Raw genomic sequence first — 20,234 nt, 5'->3', positions numbered from 1 at the left:
GAGCAGCTTCGCTGCCGAGGCCGGGCTGCACCTCCCTGGCCCGCGGGGTTGTTGTCGGAGTGCGGGTTGGGGATGCTGCTGGGGAGCAGAACGTCAGCGCTCGCGGGCTGGGGTCGCTGGCTGGGGGCCGCAGGGCTCCGTGGTCCGTTGCAGCGTCCTGCTGGGAGCACGCAGAGCATGAAACAACGCCTATTCCTGGAAGCAGTGCTCTGGAAACCCGCTCGGGTATCTCACCCCGTTCCCACCCCGAACACCTTCCCCATTCCCGCGGGGTGACGGCCGCTCCAGCTCATCCGCCAGCGACGCTCTCCTGGGCTCGGAGGTGCGCAGAACCGAGAGCGGAGCTGAAACCGCCCGGATTTCCTCTTCTGAGGTTGCGAGCACGGTGCTGGCGGTGACGTTTTCCTTGAGCTTGGCCAGAAAATGGGTCCCTGCCTCGGGGGAGCCCTGAGCGGTTTGGGAGGTGGTGCGCAGGGGGTGGTGGCCCTGGGAGCTGAGACCCAGAGGTGCGCAGGGAGCAGCGGGCACCGCTGCGGAGAGGCCCCTTCGATGAATATCGGGGCTAAGCCTCGAAAGGTGGCAGGGCACGAGTTACCGTGGGCTCACACACAGCCAGGACCAGGCTGGGGCTGTTATTTTCTCGCAGAGCTGCTCAGAACCGCAAGGCTACCTCCACGTGCGAGGCTCTGGGCGCTCAGCGTTGCGGGCGGAGGTTACAGCTCTCCAGCAATGGTCCATTTTTTTAATTTTTTTTTTTTTTTTTTTTCCCCCTTCCCGCTCAGTTGCCAAGCCTGAACAAAACAAGCCCTGCCTCCACCCGAGACAGGCTGATTACGTCTGCCGGCAGCCTAAACAGATTATCCCTCCCGCCACGCGCTCGGAGCCAGGAGGCTTCTCCCGGCGATGGGTTCGGGCTGCCCTCGGTGCACTGGGACCGGCTGCCGGGACCCCATCCCCAGCCTGCCCGGCATCCCCGCGCCCTGATGGGCACCCGGGTGCTCTGCTACGGGGCTGGCCGCGAAGGGAGACGTAGTTGCTCATCCCCAGCTCACGGGATTGCTTCTGCCTCCTGGAAGGTGGTTCCTGGTGTTTGGAGGAGGTGTTTTTTTGGGGGGAAATGCGTGCACTTTTGTGGGCCGAGGCTCACGGCACGCGTGCACGGGGCAGGGAGGAGCGAAGGCACCACCCGCCAGCGCCGCAGGCGCAAAGCCGGCCAAACGGGCGTGCAGGTCGGTGTCACAGCCCCCCTCCGGCCCCGTCACCCGCTGCCCCACGTGCTGGCACGCTCCGGTGACCCGTCCTGCCTGTCGGAAGCAGGTCGCCTTGCCTCCCTCCGCCCCGGTGCGTGGGGGGGTCGCTCCACTCTTCGAGAGGTGCTGAGTAGCTCCCCGCGTCCATCGGCTCCAACCTCTGGCTGCCGGGATTTGTGCCGGCGGGGCGAGAGGGGCGCCTGGGCAGCGTCAGCTTGACAGCCTCGTGTAAACTGAGCTGGGGCCGCTTCCTCCTCCGCTTCCTCCCGCCCGTCCTGCTGCCAGCTCCGGCCCGGCACGCTGGGCTACATCAGCGCCCTGCCTCTGGACGCGACCCTTGGATGGACGGATGGACGGACGGACGCGGTGGCAGGATGGTGAGACTCGAGAGGAGGTGAGGGGGGGGCACCCGCAGCACGATCCTGGGCAGCCTGCCCGGGTTCGGAGGCAGGATGGGTCACCTGGGCGTTCCCCGGAGGTGCCACCGGAGGTTGCGCAGGGACACTGCTGCCTGAGTCACCCTGTGCAGGGACAGCACCACGGGGGGGGGGGCTGCGGGGCTCCAGCCCGGCCCTACACCCATCCTGGTGGTGCCCGTGGCGAGGGCGCCGTGCGCACACACACACAGACACACACATCGCTTCTTTTCCAGGCTGCACGTTCCTCCCCAGGGCGGCGAGGCGGCTGCTTCGGCACCTCCCGTGCCGGGTGGCAGCGGGCGTTCGTTCGGCTTCGTCACCGCGAGCCGTGCCGGAGGAACCGGCTCTCCTCTTCCTGCCCGCCCTGGGAGCGCCGCCCCACCCCGGGAGTGGATGCGCCGTGCCGTCAGCGCCTGCCCTCCGCTCGGCTCCGTGTGCGGTGCTGCGGCTCGCCGATCCGCCGGGCGCTGGGAGCAGAGCCGCCCAGCACCGCGCGCGGCCGCTGCCTCGCGGTAAACCAGCCGGCAGCTCCCTGTCCGACGGCCCGCGAGATCCCGGGGCGCGTCCCGGGAATCCCAGCCTCGCTCTTACATCTCTCCGCGCGAGGTCGGGCGGATCAGCTCGGCCGGGGGAAGTTGTTGCTCCGAGTCGTGCTCGGTGCTGGGCGTTGTTTCCTCCTTTTCCTGAGCTCCGGAGGAAGCCGGAGGCTCCTGGCACGGCAACGCTCCCACGGCGGCATCGAGCGGGTTTATTCCAAGCCTCGCTCCGGCAGGGCAGTCTCAATGCAGGTGCGACGGGTTTATTTCAGACTTTTCTCTGCGCGCTTCGTTCGTATCCTTTCCATTTAGGCTCGCCCCTCCCTGGGCATTGGGTTTTAGCAGTGGCTTGTTTTGGTTTGGCTTTAAAAAGCGCTGCCGAGCGCTCATCCGCGGGGAGACGGAACCGGGCTGCCCACGCCGGCTGCCTCTAATTTGTACCTTTCAGCTATTTTGGTTTCAATATCTGCAATTGGACGCTTCTGCTGGAATAAGTATAGTCCTCGGGTGCTTTTTTATCACGCCGGTAAAGAGACGACTGCGCTCCCTGTTAAGGTCATGTATTTCAGGTGCTCGGCGCTTTGTGTGCAGCCGGCCGAGCCAAAATTGGAGCGTTTTAAGGCAAAAGGATGCCTGCTGAGGGGCAGGTAGGGCAGGGCGTCGGGCCTGGGTGGAGGCTGCTCGCTGCTGGCCCTGGTGGCGGTGGGTCGGGATTGCTTCATCCCCGGTGTCAGGCGTGGGCGTGCCGTGCCATCTACGGGGTCTGGTACGGGGGGGGGGGTTTGTGCACGGGGCTGAGCTTTCTGGGGTTTGGCCGTGCCCAAGAGGCATGGAGAGAAAAGGTCGGGGCACGGAAAAGGGCTGCGCCCCGGTGGTTTGGCTCCCAGTGGTATCGCCACCGTGGGTTCCTTGGCGTGGTGGCGCTGGGCGTCGGGGACGCCGCGTCCTGCTTCCGCTGTCATCCTCTTCCTCGTTGCCGGCAGCGAAGGGCGCACGTGAGGCCTCCCAAAGCACCGGGGCTTTGCTCAGCGGCTCGCCTCGGGTGCTTTCCGTGGTGGTTCGGAGAACCCTCGCCCGCGCGCCCCACCTCCACAAGACCGGGGTCGCCCGGATTAATGTATTATTTCACAATTCTGCTTCTCCCCGGCCCACGAGAGGCGTTCGGGAAAAGCCACTGCAAGCCCGGGCCGTGTGGGCGGACGCAGCCACAGCCCGGCACGCTGGGGAGCGGCCGTGACAGCGCCGGAGCCCCCGCTCCAAAGTCCTGGCGTGGGCATGGGCTCGGTGGCGTCACCGGCACCCCAGGGTGGGGACGCGCCGGGGGAGCGGCACACGGGGCCGGGGACCATGGGGACCACGGGCGAGCAGGGCTCCGGCACCCAGGTGAGCGGGACGGGGGGCACTGGGGGTCCCCAGACCCCGTTAGGACTGGTGCCAGCGGGTGCTGCCCTGCAGCAGCAAAGCCCCCCCCAGGATTTTGGAGCCAGGTGGGTGCCGGGGTGCCGCGGGACGGAGCGGGGGGGCCTCTGCCAAAAGTTGGACCCCGCTCCCATTTTGTTCCCCTCCAAAGAGAGAGGGGGGAGGTGGCTCCGCTCAAACCGTGTTTTCCCAGCTGTCGGGAGAGCAGCACCTAGAGCCGATACGTCCCGCGGCGGAGGGGGGGGGTGAGAGATTTTTGTTATTTCTTCCCACTTTATAAACAGTAAAACGACTCCTCCGGTTCGCTTCCAGTTTGCTTACTCAGTGCTTCATGCGTTTGACAGTTTTTGGTGCATAGGCAGTTTCTTCTATTGTTTGCAGGGATTTTTCCAGAGGGGAAACTTCTTTTTTTTTTTTATTTTATTTTTTTTTTAACATTACAAAACCACAGAAACTGGCAGGAGGAACCTAGGGGAGGTACCGAATTGGAAACAGTTTTAAGATTTAAGGAAAAAAAAAGTAACCAAGTCATTTCAAGAGGTGCTGGGAACACAAATTCCCTCTGCTGCGTGGATGGCCATGGACAGCTCGTGGTGGAAAGCAGCAGCCTCGGACCCGGGGGGGCTCCTGCAGCTGGGTCTGCCCTGGGTTTCCTCCCTCCCGGCCTCTCCCCGGAGCCGGTGTGGCAATGCCGGGCCGCTCTTGCGCTAGGAATTGGCCCCAGCCCTTGCCAGGAATGGGGCTGGCTCGCGTCCCGAAAGGAGGAGCGGTGCCCGCGGGACGCTGCGGGGGTGGCATGCCCGGTGCCCGTCCCCATCCCGCCGTCCTGTGGGTCCGGGGAGGGCGGGGGGGCGCACAGCATCCTCACGAGCTCACCAGCAGCTTCTGCACCGAAACCACTGGTGGAAAGAGCCCTTTTTCTTCCCCCCCCCCCCCGTTGATAAATGGCGGTGCCGTGCAGCATTTCTTTCCGGGTATTCTTTCCCTTTGTGCCCGCGGCTGGCGGAGCGAGCTCCGTTCCCCTGCCTGGCTCTGACCTTCCTGCCCGCTCGGCTCTCGGCCTGGGGGGGGGGGGGACCAGGTCCGTCCGCTCGGTTTTTTCCTCTGTTCATTAATAAAAGGAAAACGTCGAGCTCTCCCTCCGAGCATGTGTTTTTGTTGTTTTTTTTTTCTGCGGGGCAAGAGGCACGCTGCAGACGACCAGGGGTTGGTGTGGCTGCGGACGGGGCAGCCCGGCGCTCGCTGCTCTCGTCACCGTCGCAGAAGCGGCCGGGTGGCTGGTTTTTTTTTTTTTTTTTTGTCTTGGCGAACCCCGCGTCTCGGTCTCGCACGCGCCGTGAGTTGCCATCGAGCGTCGAAAAAGTCAGCCTGGGCTCACTTTGCCCGTGGTCAGGAGCCGGGGCTTGTGCAGCCACCTCCACCCTGGCCGTGCCCCAGCGCGTGCTCCCTGCGCGTCCCTCCCACGTGCCCCCCCGCTGTCGATGCCCCCCCCCCCTGCGGCTCCAGCTGACGCTTCTCTGCTGTTTCTTTGCAGGCCAAACCCATTTACGGCGGCTGGCTGCTGCTGGCCCCCGAAGGAACGGACTTTGACAACCCCGTCCACCGCTCCCGGGTAAGCACGGCCCCACGGGTGGGAAGGGACGGGGTGTGTGGGGGCGGCCCCGGGGGGTGACGCAGGCTGCCGGGCACCTCGGGGCACCCGTCCCCTCGTGCGAGGCAAGAAGCCGGGAGGGCTTTCCTGGGAGCAGGGCTCGGCTGCCTTGTCCTGGGCGTGCGGCACGCGGGGCTGGGCAGCGCGCTGGGGTGCCGCTGAAGCCGCTGCGGCTCGTGCCGTGCGCTTTTACTGCTGGCTGCGGTTGTGTTTTGCTGCTCGGTGCTCGGATGCCTCCTGCCCCAAAGGGGTTTGCTGGCAGGGCTCGGGCCTTAAGGCGAGGTGAGCGTCCTTGCGGGGTCACGGCACATCCCGCTTCCCCGCCCCGGGGGGCGCGAGGAGCAGAAGGACACGGCCAGGCTGCTGTCCTCGCATCACCAGCTCGTGACGAGAACTCCCAGCCTGTCCCCAGGCTGTTTTTCCACGCAACTTGGTGCTGTGGCCACCAGGACGCGGCCGTCTTGTGCACGAGAGGGACAGCAGAGGTCTGCAGCCCCTCCGCCACATGCCGAAAAGGCTCTCGTTGCTGCTAGCCATAATAAAACCTTCCCCCGTGTCGGGTTCTGCGCTCAGCCCGGGGTGTGCGTCATTATTTGGAGGCACAGCTGGTGGCAGGCCTGTTTGTTGCACACCGTGGGGACGTGGGACTCTGTCTCCCCCCCCAGGAGCAGAGATCCTTGGCAGTTTTGCTTGTCCCCGAGCACCTTGGACTTTGCCCGACGGGCTGAGAAAAGCGAGATAAGAATTGCTGCACTGGGGCTATGAATCTGGGACCTTTTTTTTTTTTTATTATTATTATTATTATTTATTATTTCAGCCTGCTCAACCAGTTTCTGCTCTGGGCTGAAAGCAGCCTGGCACACACAAAAAGGCGCATTTCCAGCCAGATCAGCTCTCCGATCTGGTGTGCCGTGCGGCTGCACAAACAGCGGCGCTGAGGCCGGGGCCGGGGCTGCTGGGGGTGCGTGGCGGTGCTCCCTGCGCGCCGCTGGTCATTTTTCTGCACACTTAAACCAGGTGGCTTGGGGTCAGCCCCAGGGAAGGGAGGAGTGGGGCTGCCATGTGGGGAAGCCACCCCAAAACATCCTCCTCTTGGGTGCCCGCAGAGCCAGGGCAGTGGATGGCGCAGCGAGCGATGCGCTCTGGCGCGAGCAGACCTCTGCACCCCAAACGGGTCGTGTGGGACACGGTGGGGCTGAGCACAAACCCTTCTGCAATTCGTCGCCCTTCAGGATCAATCCCCGCAGCGCTGGGGGCTCCTCTTTGCGTTTTTTGGCAGCTGCTGCTCTTTGCAGTCCCGTGCTCGGGGCGGGGTGACGGGACCGGGGTGCGTGCCCCGCTGTCACGCGTTCCCTTAGCTCTGCGGGGGATTTCGGTGCCTTTTCTCCCCCATCTCCGCGTGCTCTCACCCCGGTTTTGCAGGCGGGAATGACCCTCCTCACCGTCTTCTCTTGCAGAAATGGCAGCGCCGCTTCTTCATCCTCTACGAGCACGGGCTGCTGCGCTACGCCCTCGACGAGATGGTGAGTGCTGCCCGGCAAACCCGGGGGGGCGTCGCTGGGGGCAGGGACCTGCGGTGGCAGCGCGCACAGTGCGTGGTGTGGGGAGGTCCCTGTCATCCCCTGGAGCTTTGTGGCCAAGCCCAGGCATCGCAGGGCACTGGGGAAAACTCGGTTTTTGGTATAAACCCGCAGTGGGAGCGCGATGCTGACGGATCTGGTGCAGGTGGGGGGGTCATCCGGCTCGGCGTGCTGTCCCCAGGGCGCCCCGTGCCCCCTTCCCGTCCCGTCCCTCGGTGCTCGCTGGGGTTCGGTGGCGGAGAATCGCCTCGGCTGTGTCCGGGAAGGAGACAGCGGTGCCCATGGAAAGTAGGTCAGCTGGAACGCCTGCCCGCTGCTCGCCCTTCCCTGGGAGCAGCATCGCTGCGAAAAGAGAGCTTGGGGAAGGAAGGGAGGGAGGGAGGGAGGAAAGAAACTCTCCCCTCTGTTGCAAGCCCCCAGTGGGGTCAGCCCTGGCACCGCGGGGCACGGAGGGTGCATGGAGCAGAGTCCCGCTTCTGTTTGTTTGTTTGTGGTGTTTGCTGGGGCCGGTCCAAGTCCCGTGGATGATTGAAACGCCTCGGATAGGAGGCGTGGAGGCTTTCGGTACGGTTTTAGTGTTGCAGCAACCTGGCCACGCGCTGGGCCGGTGTTTCAAGTCGTGCTGCGAAAGAAAGCCAGCGTGCAGCTGGCTGCTGTGGGGAAATGCCCTGATACGAGGAGGAGGCGTGGAAGGGTGTTGGGAAATGTCAGGTTTATGGGTTTTATTTTTTTTTTTTTTTTTTTTTTGCTGCTTTGCATCCCAGGGAGGATGACCTGCCCCAGGCACCGCTGCGTTGGGGCAGGAGCAGACAGGCAGTGCCCCAGCCCCGTGCCCTGTCCTTTGGATCTTGTGGCCCCACACCCAGGGGACCATCAGCAGGGGGCATGCAGAGGGCTGGCGGAGCATCCCGCGGTTCTCTGGCACCCTTTGGGCTGGCTGGGCAGGGAAAAAGTGGGAAAAAAAACAACAAAAAGAGAGCACGGGAGGAGCGTTACCTCTCCGTACCGAGATGCTGTCCCGCGCCAGCCGCCTGCCTGCGGCACGGTGGCCGCTGCAGCCCATCGGGGCTCCCCGCCTCCTCCACCACCAAGGGGGAGCAACGGGGCTGGGGCTTTGCGCGGGACGATGCTGGCTTTTTGCACGGGGAGGGATCAGCTTTGCAGCCTCTCCTCGCCCGGTCGCAGGGGCGATTTCCCGCTGCGCTCCCCCGGGGGGTGCCCCTGGAAGCTGGGTGGGGGTCCCCCGGGGGCGGCCACCGCAGCGCACCGGGAGCCGGGCAGCAGCTGGCCGGAGACCTCCCAGGCAGCCGGGCGAGCGGATTGCATCGCTCTGCCCTGAACCTGTTAGACATTAATTTTGCGGCTTTTGGCAATTTCTGCTCTTATTAAAAGCGGGGAGGGGAGGAAGGCGTGGGATCGGGAGGGGAGCCCACGGGCTGGCGGCAGTGGCGGAGACGCCAGGCCTGAGGTACCCACGGGCAGCCCCAGCCTCCTCTTCCTCCTCCCCCCCCCCCTCCCCGAGCGGCGTGTTCGTCAGCAAAGGGCACATCTGTTTGCAAGCTGGGGTCAGCAGCTAATGAGCTGCCGCCCTGAAAGAGGGCTGGGAGGGGACGAAGGGCCGTAGTTGGCAGCGGGGCCGGATCCAGGCCTCCGGGCACGGTGCTGCGGCAGTTCTCACGGCTCGCTGCCGGGCGGGTGGAAAACTCCGGGCACGGTCCAAGCGGCCGCGGCCTCCTCCTTGCCCCGGGGAGCCCGAAATCGTGCCTGAATCCCGTCGGTGGGACGGGGCGCGCGGGCGGGGAAGGCACCGAGTTTGGAAGCAGAGAGGTCTCCGGAGGAGCCTGGTTTGGCACCGCGTTCCTCGGCTGAGCCGCTGGCTGGGCTGTTGGCTTTTTTTTTTTTTTTTCTTTTCCTTTTTTCCCCTTCCTTTTACAGTTGGAAGCCGCGCGCTGCTCTGTGCTGATTTTTATGACCGAGTGCTTGTAAGGCACCTGCAAAAAGCAGCCGGCCCCGAGCACCCCGCTCCCTGCAGGGCTCACCGGGACCCCCGAGGGCGGGCGAAGCAGCGTGCGTCCCCTTCCCCTCCGCCCCAGCGAGCAGGGAGCGTGCCAGCGGGGCTGTTCCCAGCTCTGCCGAGCCCTGGGTAAGCCGAGCCTGCTCAGACGTGCACAAATTCCTCGCTCCCAAACAAACGGCAGTGGATGCGGAGGCCGCCCACCCCTCCTGCCGCCCTCCCTGCTGCTGCCGGGGGGGCTCGGCCACCCGATTGCTCGGGGGTCCCGTGCCGAGCCACCAGTGTCACCCCTCGGCTTGCTTGTCCCGTTCCGTAGAGCCCTGTGCGGGATGGGTGGCGTGGAGGGGCTGATGTTCCTCCCCCCAGCAGCCGGTGGGTGGTGAACCCGCTCCTGTGTTGAGTTTAGGAGAGGCAGAAGAGAGGGCGAGCTGCCGCACCGCCCCCTGCGCACCCCGGTCCCGGGGCACAGCAGTGCCACGAGCCGCCCCATCCGTGTTGTTCCCAAGGGATGCATTCCCCAGTTTCCCCGTTGTTAGTTACTTCCCCGTGGTTAGTTTGAGGCTAAAGCCCGGTTTAAAAAAACAAAACAAAACAAAAAACTAAGCTAAGATGCATCCAGAGACTTGTTTTGAAGGTGCAGGAGTCGCCCAGGAGGAGCTTAGACCTTCAGTACTTTATCCTCTCCGGTTTCAGATATCCCAACGCCCTCAGCCCGCGGGGAAGCAGCCAGCAGGGAGGGATTGCCCTGCTGCTCGGGGGCGAGGGGGGACCCGTGCCAGGATAGGCAGCGAATCCTCTCCCTGCAGCTCCATCCCGGCACGATTCTTCCAGGGGGGAGATGCCCAAACTGATGATGCTGGTGGCTGCACCCTCCCACTTCGCCCCTTGCTGTGTGAGGTGCCAGCCCACCTGGTAAAACACCCCGTGGGCCCCGTGCTGCTGCTTGCAGCAGGAGAACAGCTCAGCACCATGATGCTGGGGTGATTTTGGGAGGTTTTGGCCGAGGCACGGGAGCTGCCACAAAAACAGCGCCGGGGTAGGGGGACGGAGCCGGAGAGCGGACGGCATCCGGGCTGCGGGGTGGTGGCGGGTGCAGGCAGATCGCGGAGCGGTCGCCTCCTTTTGTTGCGCTCGCTGCTCTCTATAATTAGCTGCCGAGGTTATAAATAGAGCCCTGCTGCATGGGAACGCCGCGGATGCTGCGCCCGGGGCTCGCGGGGGACCGGGAGCGCTCTCCTTTCCCCGCTGCACCTGCCTGGGGGACGGATCCTGCCCCGTGGCTTTGGGTCAGAGAAGAGGGCCTGCACGGCCACGGGGCTACATCCCGGGCTCCTAAATCAGCAAATCAGCCTGTTTATGATGGGGTTAGCCTCAGTAGGACGGAGCCGATGTCTCCGCTCCAGCCTGGGGTGGCTGGGTGGTGGGGAAGGAGATGGGAGCGGGGAGGGGACGGTCGGGGGGGCGCCGGCACCGCTGGGTGGGTGCGTAAATGGAAGGCGAGGGGCCAGCTCGGAAGCAGGAGGCCTGGCACCACGCAGAGGGCTGCTGGGGTCACATCTGGAGCCCCGCACAGCTCCCTGCCCCTGGAAGCCTGCGTGGAGGGGCTGGGAGACGGTTAAAGGAGGAAAAACGGCAGCTGGCGGGGGATCCGAGCGAGGGAGGGGTGCGTGCCCGCGGATGCCGTGGTGCGGAGACGCGTGTGGTTATTATTTCCTAATCGAGCCCCCTCCAAACTCCTCTTCCTTCAGCAGAAAGGGGCAGGTTTTAAAATGTCACCCTCAGCAGATCTGCGCCGTGCTATAATTCTCATCGTAGCTCCCTCCTTTGTCATCTACATTGTTCCAAGAAGCCAAGAATCTGCGTGTGTTTTTTTTTTTTTTTTCCTCCCCTCCTCTTCAGATCAAAGCAGTTTACTTCAGTCTTGGCACGGGACGCAAATTCATTGGCAGGGATTAAAAACGAACCTTAAACATCCTGGCTTCTCCATCCTTACTTATTTTTCTTTTTTTTTTTTTCCACCCGTTTCGCCATTTAAGCGTTTCCAAACCCTCCCCGCCCCCTCTGCAGGGGCAGCACGAGGCTTTGCGAGCCCGCGCTTCCCTCGCGCGCACGGCTTTTTCCCCCCCACACCCCTGCAGCCACGGTTTTGCTGCCGTCTTCTGCTCGCCAGATCTTGGGAGACTTTCAGTTTCTGTTTAGCATAAAAAGCTCTTGGCTCGAAGCGGGAGCGCGGTTCAGATTTCAAGCAAGCTGGAACAAAAAGGGGCTGGAGCGGAGCGGCCGCGAGATGGGCAGCGGCGGTGGGAAGAGCAGGGAAAAGAAACGCATTTGCTGGGGAGGAAGATGCTCTGCGGGGAGCCCTTGCACGGGACGCCGAGTGCTTGTGTGAAAGCTGATGCAGTAGAAATAGGGAAGCGTTGGGAAGAACCAGGGGAGCGGCAATCCGTGCTCCTCCAGGGCTGCAGGGAAGAAGCCCCCTGGTGCTGGGGTGCAAAGGAGAGGGGACAAAGCGCAGCCTTGCGGTGGCTCTGGGGGACGCGTAGGATGTGGAAGTGTTGGTGGTCCCCGACTGAGTTCAGGGGTCTTCGGAGAACGTTGCGCTTAATTTTCAGTACTGCTTTTGGGGAAAAAAAAAAAAACCCACGTGAATCCGCCAGGAGCCCTGCGAACTCATTGCGTGGGGCATCGTTGAATCTGAGTGATGGGTCTGCTGCCAGAACCCCAAAGGTTTTGGGGATTTCTATGAGCTTCGAAGGATTGAGCTGGCTGCTCCTGCTCATGTTTTCCCCTTCCCTAGCACGGGTGGAGGAAGCTGCTCCCCGTGCCCACGTCCTGGCCCTGCACCGGGTGCCTGCAGAAGCCTCCTGGGAAGGGTCCCGGAGCGAAAGGCCCTGGTGGGAGGTTTGGGGAGTTAACAGAAAGGACGAAATGCGGAGCTGGGAGAGCGGGATACAGCCAGTGGCCTCCTAATTAGCCAGCAGCTTTGATGGCCTGGCCCAGGTGCTTCCTTCCTGAAAACAATGCTGCGCTTATTGTCTTCTGCAGGGCTCGCTGCAAAGCTGGAAGTGCTCCCACACTGAGAAACGGGCCCGGGTGCGAGTGGCTCCGTCCTTTTTTTGCTTTTTGCTCTACCCCTCCGGCTAGCAAAGCAGTTTATTTAGACGACGCGTGCAGGAGCGATGAGGGAAACGAGCTGGGTTTTAAATCCCCCGTGTCTAGTTCACGGGAGACGGAGCGATACGGGCGCTTGTCGTAGCCGGGGTTGTTTCTTCGGGACTCCTGGAAATCTGGGCTTCACCCCCGTGGCCTCCAGCCTGGCTGCGAGAGCTCGGCGGAGCCGAGTCGTGATGTGCTGGGAGGCGGCAGCGCAGGAACCGAACCCGCCTCTAAGGGCGTCGAGCAGCGGGGGTGTCAGGGTGATGGGGAGATGACACAACCAGTGGCCGAGCACGCGTTTACCCCAAATGTGACCCTCCGCATCCCCTGGTGGCCTCGGACCTGGCTTTCCTCCGGGTCCCACCGCGCTGAGCACATCGAGCAAAGCGTCTGACAAAAAGCGCAGCCCTCCAGCAGCAGGCGACAGATGGGAGCGCTGCTATTTACCGTGGGCAGCTGCTCCAGCTGCTGTTATTTAAAAAAAAAAAAAAAAAAAATCGAGAGATTGCAGTGGGAAACAAACCGGGGAGCTCCTGGCTGTATCAGGGAACGCAGAAGGCTCGTTTTGCTGTATTACGGGGCTGGCTGTAATTCCTCCCAGCCCCAGCGGGGCCGATGCCTGAGGTCCTTGAGGACCACCGGGAGGCTGTGGGCTACGGGGCGGGTAACCGGGGGCACCCGTGGCGCTCTTGTGTCAAAGGAGTCCCCGGGAGAACGGCGTCCTGGTGGCCAGCACGGCCTTGGTCCTGGCTCTGCCGGGGGCACCCTGGCCCGCCCCGGTGGGATTCGGCGCCGTGAAACGCATCTCAGGGGCGGGGGGGGGGGGGGGGCGGACGTGAATCGAGCGAGGCGAAGCCGCTCCGAAAATCAAAGCAAGTTTTCCCCCCCCCCTTTTCTTTTTCCTCCCCCCTTTTCCGAAGCGATCCTGCAATCCCCGCTTGTTGACATGACATATGTGGGTTGGAGGGAGGCGGCGGCAGCTTCTGGCAGGGGAGGAAGGGGCCGGGGGGGGGGCTCTGCAAGCCGAGATGCTGATTACCAGGGGCAGCAAATAGCTTGCAGCTGCCTCCGCTCAACACGCTCTTTGTGGCGCTTGCAGCCACCCTTTGGACACAGCTATTTTTAATTTCCCCGAGCGCGCGCGCACAAAGCGAAGGGGGTGGGCGATGCCGCTGGCGGCCCCCTTTCCTGCCCCCCCCCCCCCCCTTTCCTCCTGATCTCTGGAGAATTGGGGGGGGCTGGAAGGTGGGGGGGGGGGGCGCCCCCACCTCTCTTTGATTCGGGTTCGCCTCGGGAGCCGGCCTCGGCGTCCCCCCCCCGCACCAGTGTGTGTGCGGGGAGCTGGGAAAATGCAGAAATAAATAAATAGACAATTAGGCCGGCGTCCAGCCGTGGGGGGCGTGGGGGGGAGCACTGCGAAAAGAGGCTCCGGCCAAATTTTGGAATGCCTGAGAAAGCGGCCGGAGCCGCTGGCGAGCCTGGGGGCTTCCCACCGCCGCTGCTCCTCGCGGCGGCCCCCGAGGAGGAAGAGGAGGAGGAGGAAGAGGAGGAGGAGGGAGGCAGGAGGCAGCCCCCATCCTCGCTCCTGGGGGTCTGTGTGATGAGAGCAGGGGGCTCGGCAGGGCACCGCACCCACCGTGGCTCAGGAGCAAACTTTGCGCCGGTGTTTTTGGAGCCCGACGCCGAGGCGTGTCCTCGATTCAAGCAGCAACACGGTTCGGGGTTAATAAATGACTTATTCGCAGCCCCGTGTTTCTCTGTTCTGGTAACCATTAGTGAACGTGAGATTTCATGTTTGCCCCAGACGTGCATTATTCATCGGTTTTGAGGCTGTGTGAAAGGGACCTTGTCAGGTTAAAACTTGCGTGGAGGCGAGCCGAGGTCTTCGGTGGGGTTTTGTAAACGGCCTTGCTCGCTGTTACCACAGGCAGGGGGATCGCTGAAGGCTTGCGCCGCTGGTCAGTGCTGTTTGAGGCATTGGTGGTGAAAAAAAAGAGAATCCCCAGGCGGGTTTTCTTCTTCTTGCTAACGGAGTCAGCCTGCACGCAGCTCTGCCGGGCAGCACGGCTCCTCGGCCACCTCTTTGCTTCCAGGAGGGTTGCCGTCGGTCCCCGAGCGCCGGCGCTTCAAGCTTTTCCCCTGCCTTTTTGGGGTCCCTGGGGAGAAAAGGCTCAGCAGGACAGGATCGGTTTTGGACGTGTCCCCCCAGCACCACCTGTGGGGTTTCTGCCCGTTACGATGCTGCAGCTGGGGAGAAAGGGTGGGATCTGGGGGCACCTTGACCCTTTCCTCCTCGTTTCCTCCATCGATAAAGTCCTAGCAGATGACCAGGGCGCTGGGGGGGTACTGGGATGTAATGATGGTTTTGGTTCGTTTTTCTGGCTGCTTTCCCACTAGGGGAGGGACGTGGGGATTATGGACGGAGCAGATGTGCGCAGGAAGGGGACGTTTGGCTTGCACGGCTGCTGCCGCCGTGCACAGGCTGATGCAGGGGGGAAGAAGAAACCCCCCTGGGCTCAGGTCCCTGCCCTGCACCACCTCTTTTCTGCCCACCGGGGCCCTCTCCCTGCTCCATAGGAGCTCCCAGGAGCAGCTCCCGGCCGCAATCCCTCTCCCCTCCCAGCAGAGAGGCGGGCAGGCTGAAAGCAATCCCCGAAGCTTGGTGTGTGCACGTGCCTTCGGGCTCTGCTACTCCCCCTCCAGCTGGAGACCCCCGCGCGCCCTGGGAGCCCGGCCGCGAGGTATTCCCAGCCCCGCAGGAAGCTCTGCAAAGCTCGTAAGCAGAGCGCTGGGGAGTAATGAGGTTTCCAGGCTAATTTGGCAGGATTCAACAACTTCCACCCGAGCATCTGCGCCTGCGGGAGTTGCCCCAGCCTCCGTAGGTCTGGCGCTGCAGCTCTCAGGGGCTCGTCCTCCTCGCCTTGCTTGCGGGCGCTGCTGTTGACAGCGCTCGGTGGAGGTGGGATTTAGGGGGGCCGCGGCTGGGAACGCTGTGACTCGTGGAAGTGTGAGGGTCTGGCGGTGCTGGGGGGGCTGTGCTGGGGCTCCTTGTGGCCCCGAAGAAGCCAAACGGGAGAGAAACCCCGTCCGCGGCCCTGCGGTCTGTGCTGGGAACCCGCAGCGGGAGCCCGGGCATGGAGGTGCTGCTCTGCGCCTTGGGGTCAGCAGAGCTGGGCCGTGGTCGGATGGCATCGGCTCGAGCAGCTCTAACCCTGTGTCATGTCAAGTGGGAGGCCTCTGCTGACTTTGTCCGTTGAAAAGCAGTGCTTCCCTTCCCTTATTTTTTAGTGAAAAACAGAAAAATTCTAGTTCGTGTGGAACTGAAAGATATTTTTTTTTCTATGTTTTTTTTCTTTTCCTCCTGAGACGCCGGGAAATGCCTTGCCATTCTATGTACTCTTTTCTTGTGGAAAGCACTTTTGGTTTTTCCCTTCGCCGTGGCGTGCAGTTCGCTGTGCTTCCCGGGCCGGCGCAGTGCAAGGCCCTACCTAGGCCCTAAAACGAAGCGGGGCTCGAATCGATGGCTGTCCGTGGGCGGCCTCACGCGGCTGCCATGGTGCCGAGGGTCCGGTGCCAGCACGAGGACCTCTCCTCAGTCTGCTGCCACCATTTGCTCCGATTCCTCCGCTCGGTGTGTTTGTAGGAGAGCTTGTGGGATGGCTGGAGACCAGGAGAACGGAGCCCGCTGTACCTCTAGGCCCGAGGGGAGATGGGTTCCCCTGGGGAGGTTTGGGGGCTTGGTTTTACTGTCTCAGCCCGCTTCAGCACATCCCAGCGCAGCGAGGGTGGTGGCATCACGGGTGGCCCCGGGCCACGGCGGGTGCCCTGGGTCAGAGCGGCGCTGAACAGGAGACCTTGGGAGTCGTTCCAGCAGCACTTGTTGCTGTAAATAACGTTGGGGCCTACATCGGCTGCGGTAATTTTCCTGCCTCGCGAGGAGGCTGGCTCCAAAAACAAGCAGCGAGCGAGCTGCGCCCTGGCTTCGTTTCCTAAGCTTTTTCCCAAGGAGCTGAGCCCTTTTCGTTAGTCTTTTGCACCGTTTTGGGGCTTCCTGAAGGATCCTGAGCTAAAGAATCGCCCCCTTGCCAGTTTTTCTCCGTGTCTGCGGCCATCTCTGTGCGCAGGTCACCCCGGGGGGGTCCTGCTACGGGGACCTGGTTGGTGACATTTTTGGGGAGCCCCCTTCCCTCCTGGGAGATGGGGAGGGACGCGGCGGTCGCGGGCATGGCAGAGCCCGCCTGGGGCTTGTCTCCTCACGCCGAGGGGGCGGAGAACAAAGTCGACGAGGCCGATTCGGAGCCGTGCGATTTAAAATTTAAACAGCCAAATGCAAATGGATCCCGCCTGTCCTTCCCACCCCCTGGTGGCTGCGGTCCCCTTCTCCAAGCCACTTGTCCCTGCGCCGAGCTCCGTCCCTCACCGTGTGCAGGGTCCCGGAGCGTGGTCTCGCTGGGTTTTTGCTATCGGGCTCCTTGCCGTGACAGCCCCACAGCAATTCCCTTCCCCTCTGAGCGGGTGCCTGCGCAGCGGGGAGCGGGGAAGATGCCATGCTGGCAGCTGCGAGCAGATGGGGTCGGATCGCTGTCATCGCCCCCCTCCTGCTCCTAAGGGAGGAGGACATTTTGCATTCGAAACGCCGTTAGCCCTTGCCATGTGTCCGTGCCGTAAGGAGAGCAGGAGGGAAAAATAGCTTTGAGTTTGCAGGGCTATGAGATGGCGGCTTTGGCCGGGGGTGTGCCTGCACCGGGCGATGCTGGTTCCTTTGGTTTGGTCCATGAAAACCTGGGACCTTGCTTTTGTCCCCAGCACGGTGCCGATGTTCTCTGCGTCTTCTGTCCTTCTTCTGCATCTTCTGTCCTTCTTCTGCTTCTTCTGTCCTTCTTCTGCTTCTTCTGTCCTTCTTCTGCTTCTTCTGTCCTTCTTCCCCTCCAGCAGGGTTGGAGATGGAGAGCACGCACATGGGTACCCACCCGGTGACCGCAGCCATCCCAGCTGGACAAAGGGCATTCCCCGACCGTTCCTACCCCTGCAGGCGGTTGTGCCCTCGCACGCGGGGCCAGGACGCGGCCATCCCAGCCCCGCAGGACCCTTTGGAGGCCCTTCAGCAGGAAAGAGGTTAACAGGAAGGAGGCAGGCGAGGCGCTGGCTGCCAGCTCCAGACCCCGCTTTGGGGTGGGGAGCAGCTGGGAGCTGCATGCTCAGCGCGAGAATCGCCTTATAAGGCCAGGACGAGCCAATTCCAGCCTCCCGCTCCGCTCCGGCGCTCGCTCCCCGGGCGGGCGCCCGTGGGGACGGGGACGCGGAGGGGATGCGTGGCCCCCACCGTGATGCCCAGGGTGCTCCGCGGTGCCGGCACTGCCCTCGGCACCGGGTGGGAGAGGAGCCCGAGGGTGCTCGCGGCCAGCTCGCGGCCTCGCTCCGTGTTTAGACTCGCTGTCGGTGGACGTAAACACCGGTTCTGCTGAAAAGCGGCCCCTGGCTGAACTCTCCTGCCCAGCCCCTGCGCTGCGCCCCCTCCCCAAACTGCTCCGGGGGAAGAAAATTCCTTCCCCCTGGCGAGAGCAGCGAGGGACTTGTTTTATCTCCTGGTGGAGGCTTCGGGGGGGCTCTGGAGGGGCCCAGTGTGCAGGGACGGGCATGCAAGGGGCTTGCACACCCATCCTCTGAGCCTTCAGCCAGTTCCTTGGGGGGTGACCTGGGGCCCTGGGGAGCTCCTCCGGCAAAACGCATTTCAGGAGCTGGCTGTCGGCATCCGTGATGAAGGAGCAGGGGCTGACAGTGAGTGACGAGGCTGGAGGGAAGCAGCTCAGTGCTTTTCCGAATGGGATGGTACGGTAACAATGTCCTTCCTTCCCTATCGCCTGGTGCACGCCCTGGAAAACCAGAGGTTTCTCAGCAGCTTCCCTGGGCACTATCTGCCGATCCAGGCAGGCTGCAGGTGAGGAAGGTGCTCGGGTGGCCAAAAAGAGATACCTCCCACCCTGCTGGTGCGGGGAGAGGAGAGCTGCCGGGGGGTTAGCAGAGGATGGGGAGCGCTCCCACTTGCAGGGAGGTACAGAGGTAGAGCCCAACCTTCACTCCCCTTCGATGGGTGACTGCTCCAATCCATCCTTTTGCAGAGCTTGCTGAGGTCGTTTTCAAGCTCCTTTGTCTAAATCCCGCTTGCTTGACCTGTTAGATGATCTATATGTGTAATAAAATCCGCCCGCGGCAGAGCTCTGGTCGCACTGTGGCCGTATCGATAGCTCTGTGCCTAGTGGCAGGATGCCTACAGCGCTCAATAAAACCCTGCTGTGGTCCCAGCCCTGCTCAAGCAGCACCAGGACACCGGTGGCCGAACGTCCCAGGGGCAGGCCGTGCATCCAGCCCCAGCTCCAGCAATCCTGCTCCCTCCCCGCCCCGAGCACCAGGCACGGGCGATGCTTTTGGCAGCTCCCCGTGCGGAGCGCGCTCCTCGGCAGCCACCCTCATGAATATTTTAGCTCGGAGAATGAACATTTGTCAAGAAGCATTTACGGAGGCGGTCTGGATGTTTCTTCCCTAGGCGTGCCCGGCTCGCTGCTAATCTGGGGCAGCGCTGGGAGCCCGGGCAGAGCAAAGCCGAGCCCGAGCCCTTCCCCATGCAGCATCGGGGCCGTCGCAGCGGAGCGGGACCGTGGGGAGCCGACAGCCTCCGTCTTCCCTCCGGGACGGCCGGACCCCGGTGCCAAGGCAACCAGCCTGCCATGCGAGATAGACAAATGGTGGTTTTCTTTATTTTCCTTTTTTTCTTTTTTTTTCTTTTTCCCCTCCTGGTTCTTGGCAGAAAGTAAAATGTCCCTTTTGTTTGGTTTCCTCCTCCCCCTGCCCCATCGCCTGTTTTTTAAAGGTTGTGCTCCAGATTTCATCAAGGCGCGTTGTGTAACGGCTCGGGAGCACGGCGCGGCCGTGGGCCCTGTGCCCCCGAGGCCGTGGCACTGCTGGTCCCAGGGTGCTTGACCAGGGGGTTACCTGCTCCGAAAATGTGTGCAGGTGCTGAGCGAACCTCCGCTGTCTTTTGGGTCGAGCTCCTACACCGTGCCTGCGTTAGAAATGATGGGGAAAGTATTTGGAGGAAGCCGGGCTTGGAGCAGGACCCAGAGCCTGTGATTTCTGACCACATAGGTTTGTAACTTAATTTTGACTCTAAATAATCCTGTGGTTCTACCTCAGCCTCTCAAAACTGTATGAAACGAGGGCCTCATGCAGGCAAACCCCATGGGCTTACAGCCTCGGCACCCAGCACTGTGTACCCTCTGCCGCAGCACCTGGGTCTCCTCCTTAATGCCTGCTGGCATTGCTTCCACGGGGCTTGTGAGAGGTCCTGACTCTTCCTTTCCCTCCTTTCCACCATTTGTTCCCCCTCCCGTGTTACTCACACACCGGGGGAAGGAGGTAGGGAGCGTTTGGTACCCAGGTTTGCCATTTTGGGGTGCCAGGGCTGGGCAGGGGCCGGCTCCGGGTGGCTCACACAGGACCATCTCTGACCCCAATGAATTCATGGGCAGCGAGCAAAGCTGCTTGGATTAACTCCCCGAAGCGCAGAACTGGGGGCGCTTTATTCCTTTCCCCTCGGCTCTGACGTTTCTGGTTTTCGGAGAAGATGGAGCTGCGTCAGGAAATGATTCACAGCTCAGGGGAGGCGGAGGGGAGGCGGGGAGCGGACGCCTCCAAAAGTCCCCGCGCCTCGTCCCAGCCCTGGGGGCTGCCGGCATTACGGAGGGCACGGCGCAGCGCGGGGCCGGCATCCCGGGTACCCGGGGAGGGCGGGTTGGAGGAAGCACGCCCTGTAGGTTCTGCGCTGGTATCGAGGGGGACGCGGCGAACACGTGCGTGTGTAAATATGGATCTGTCATAACCCCAGGGAAACAGCGCTGCGATTGTTTCTTGGCGCCGGTTCCTCTGCTGATACTGGCAGCGCGGAGAGCCGCGGCTGCTCATTCGGCGCTGCTTCCCCGCGGCGGCATGCTGCGAGCTGCTCCGCTCACGCCTGGGCTGCTGCTCGGGTGGGGGCTTCCACCCCTGCCTCGAGTTTTCCCCGCTAAAAGACGCCCCCCCCCAGGCGCTGGATGGGGTTAGCTGTGCCCTCCGTGTCCCGTTGATGGCAAGGTGGGAAGGTGCAAAAGCAAGGCCAGCGCCTGGGGACGGGGCTGTCCCCAAGGTGGGACCGGCAGAAGCCGGGTGTCTGCTC

General features: G+C 62.8%; 1 protein-coding gene across 10 annotated transcripts in view; it reads left to right on the top strand.

Annotated features, from left to right (window-relative positions):
* Positions 1-20,234, top strand: part of MPRIP (myosin phosphatase Rho interacting protein) — a 70,429-nt gene that overhangs the window by 4,996 nt on the left and 45,199 nt on the right. For 3 of the 10 annotated variants that reach the window (XM_066977802.1, XM_066977805.1, XM_066977806.1), the window contains exons 2-3: positions 5,159-5,236; positions 6,733-6,798. In XM_066977802.1, coding sequence (XP_066833903.1) covers positions 5,159-5,236; positions 6,733-6,798 — 144 coding nt within the window. Of the gene's footprint in view, positions 1-1,900; positions 2,458-3,380; positions 3,589-5,158; positions 5,237-6,732; positions 6,799-20,234 lie in introns of those variants that run through there. The other 7 variants (XM_066977797.1, XM_066977796.1, XM_066977799.1 and 4 more) reach the window with 4 other exon arrangements.

Source organism: Anser cygnoides, chromosome 15 (assembly GCF_040182565.1).
Source record: "Anser cygnoides isolate HZ-2024a breed goose chromosome 15, Taihu_goose_T2T_genome, whole genome shotgun sequence".
Classification (NCBI taxonomy): Eukaryota; Metazoa; Chordata; class Aves; order Anseriformes; family Anatidae; genus Anser; species Anser cygnoides.
Note: the sequence above shows the minus strand (reverse complement) of the source record. Positions and strands in the feature narration are given on the sequence as shown.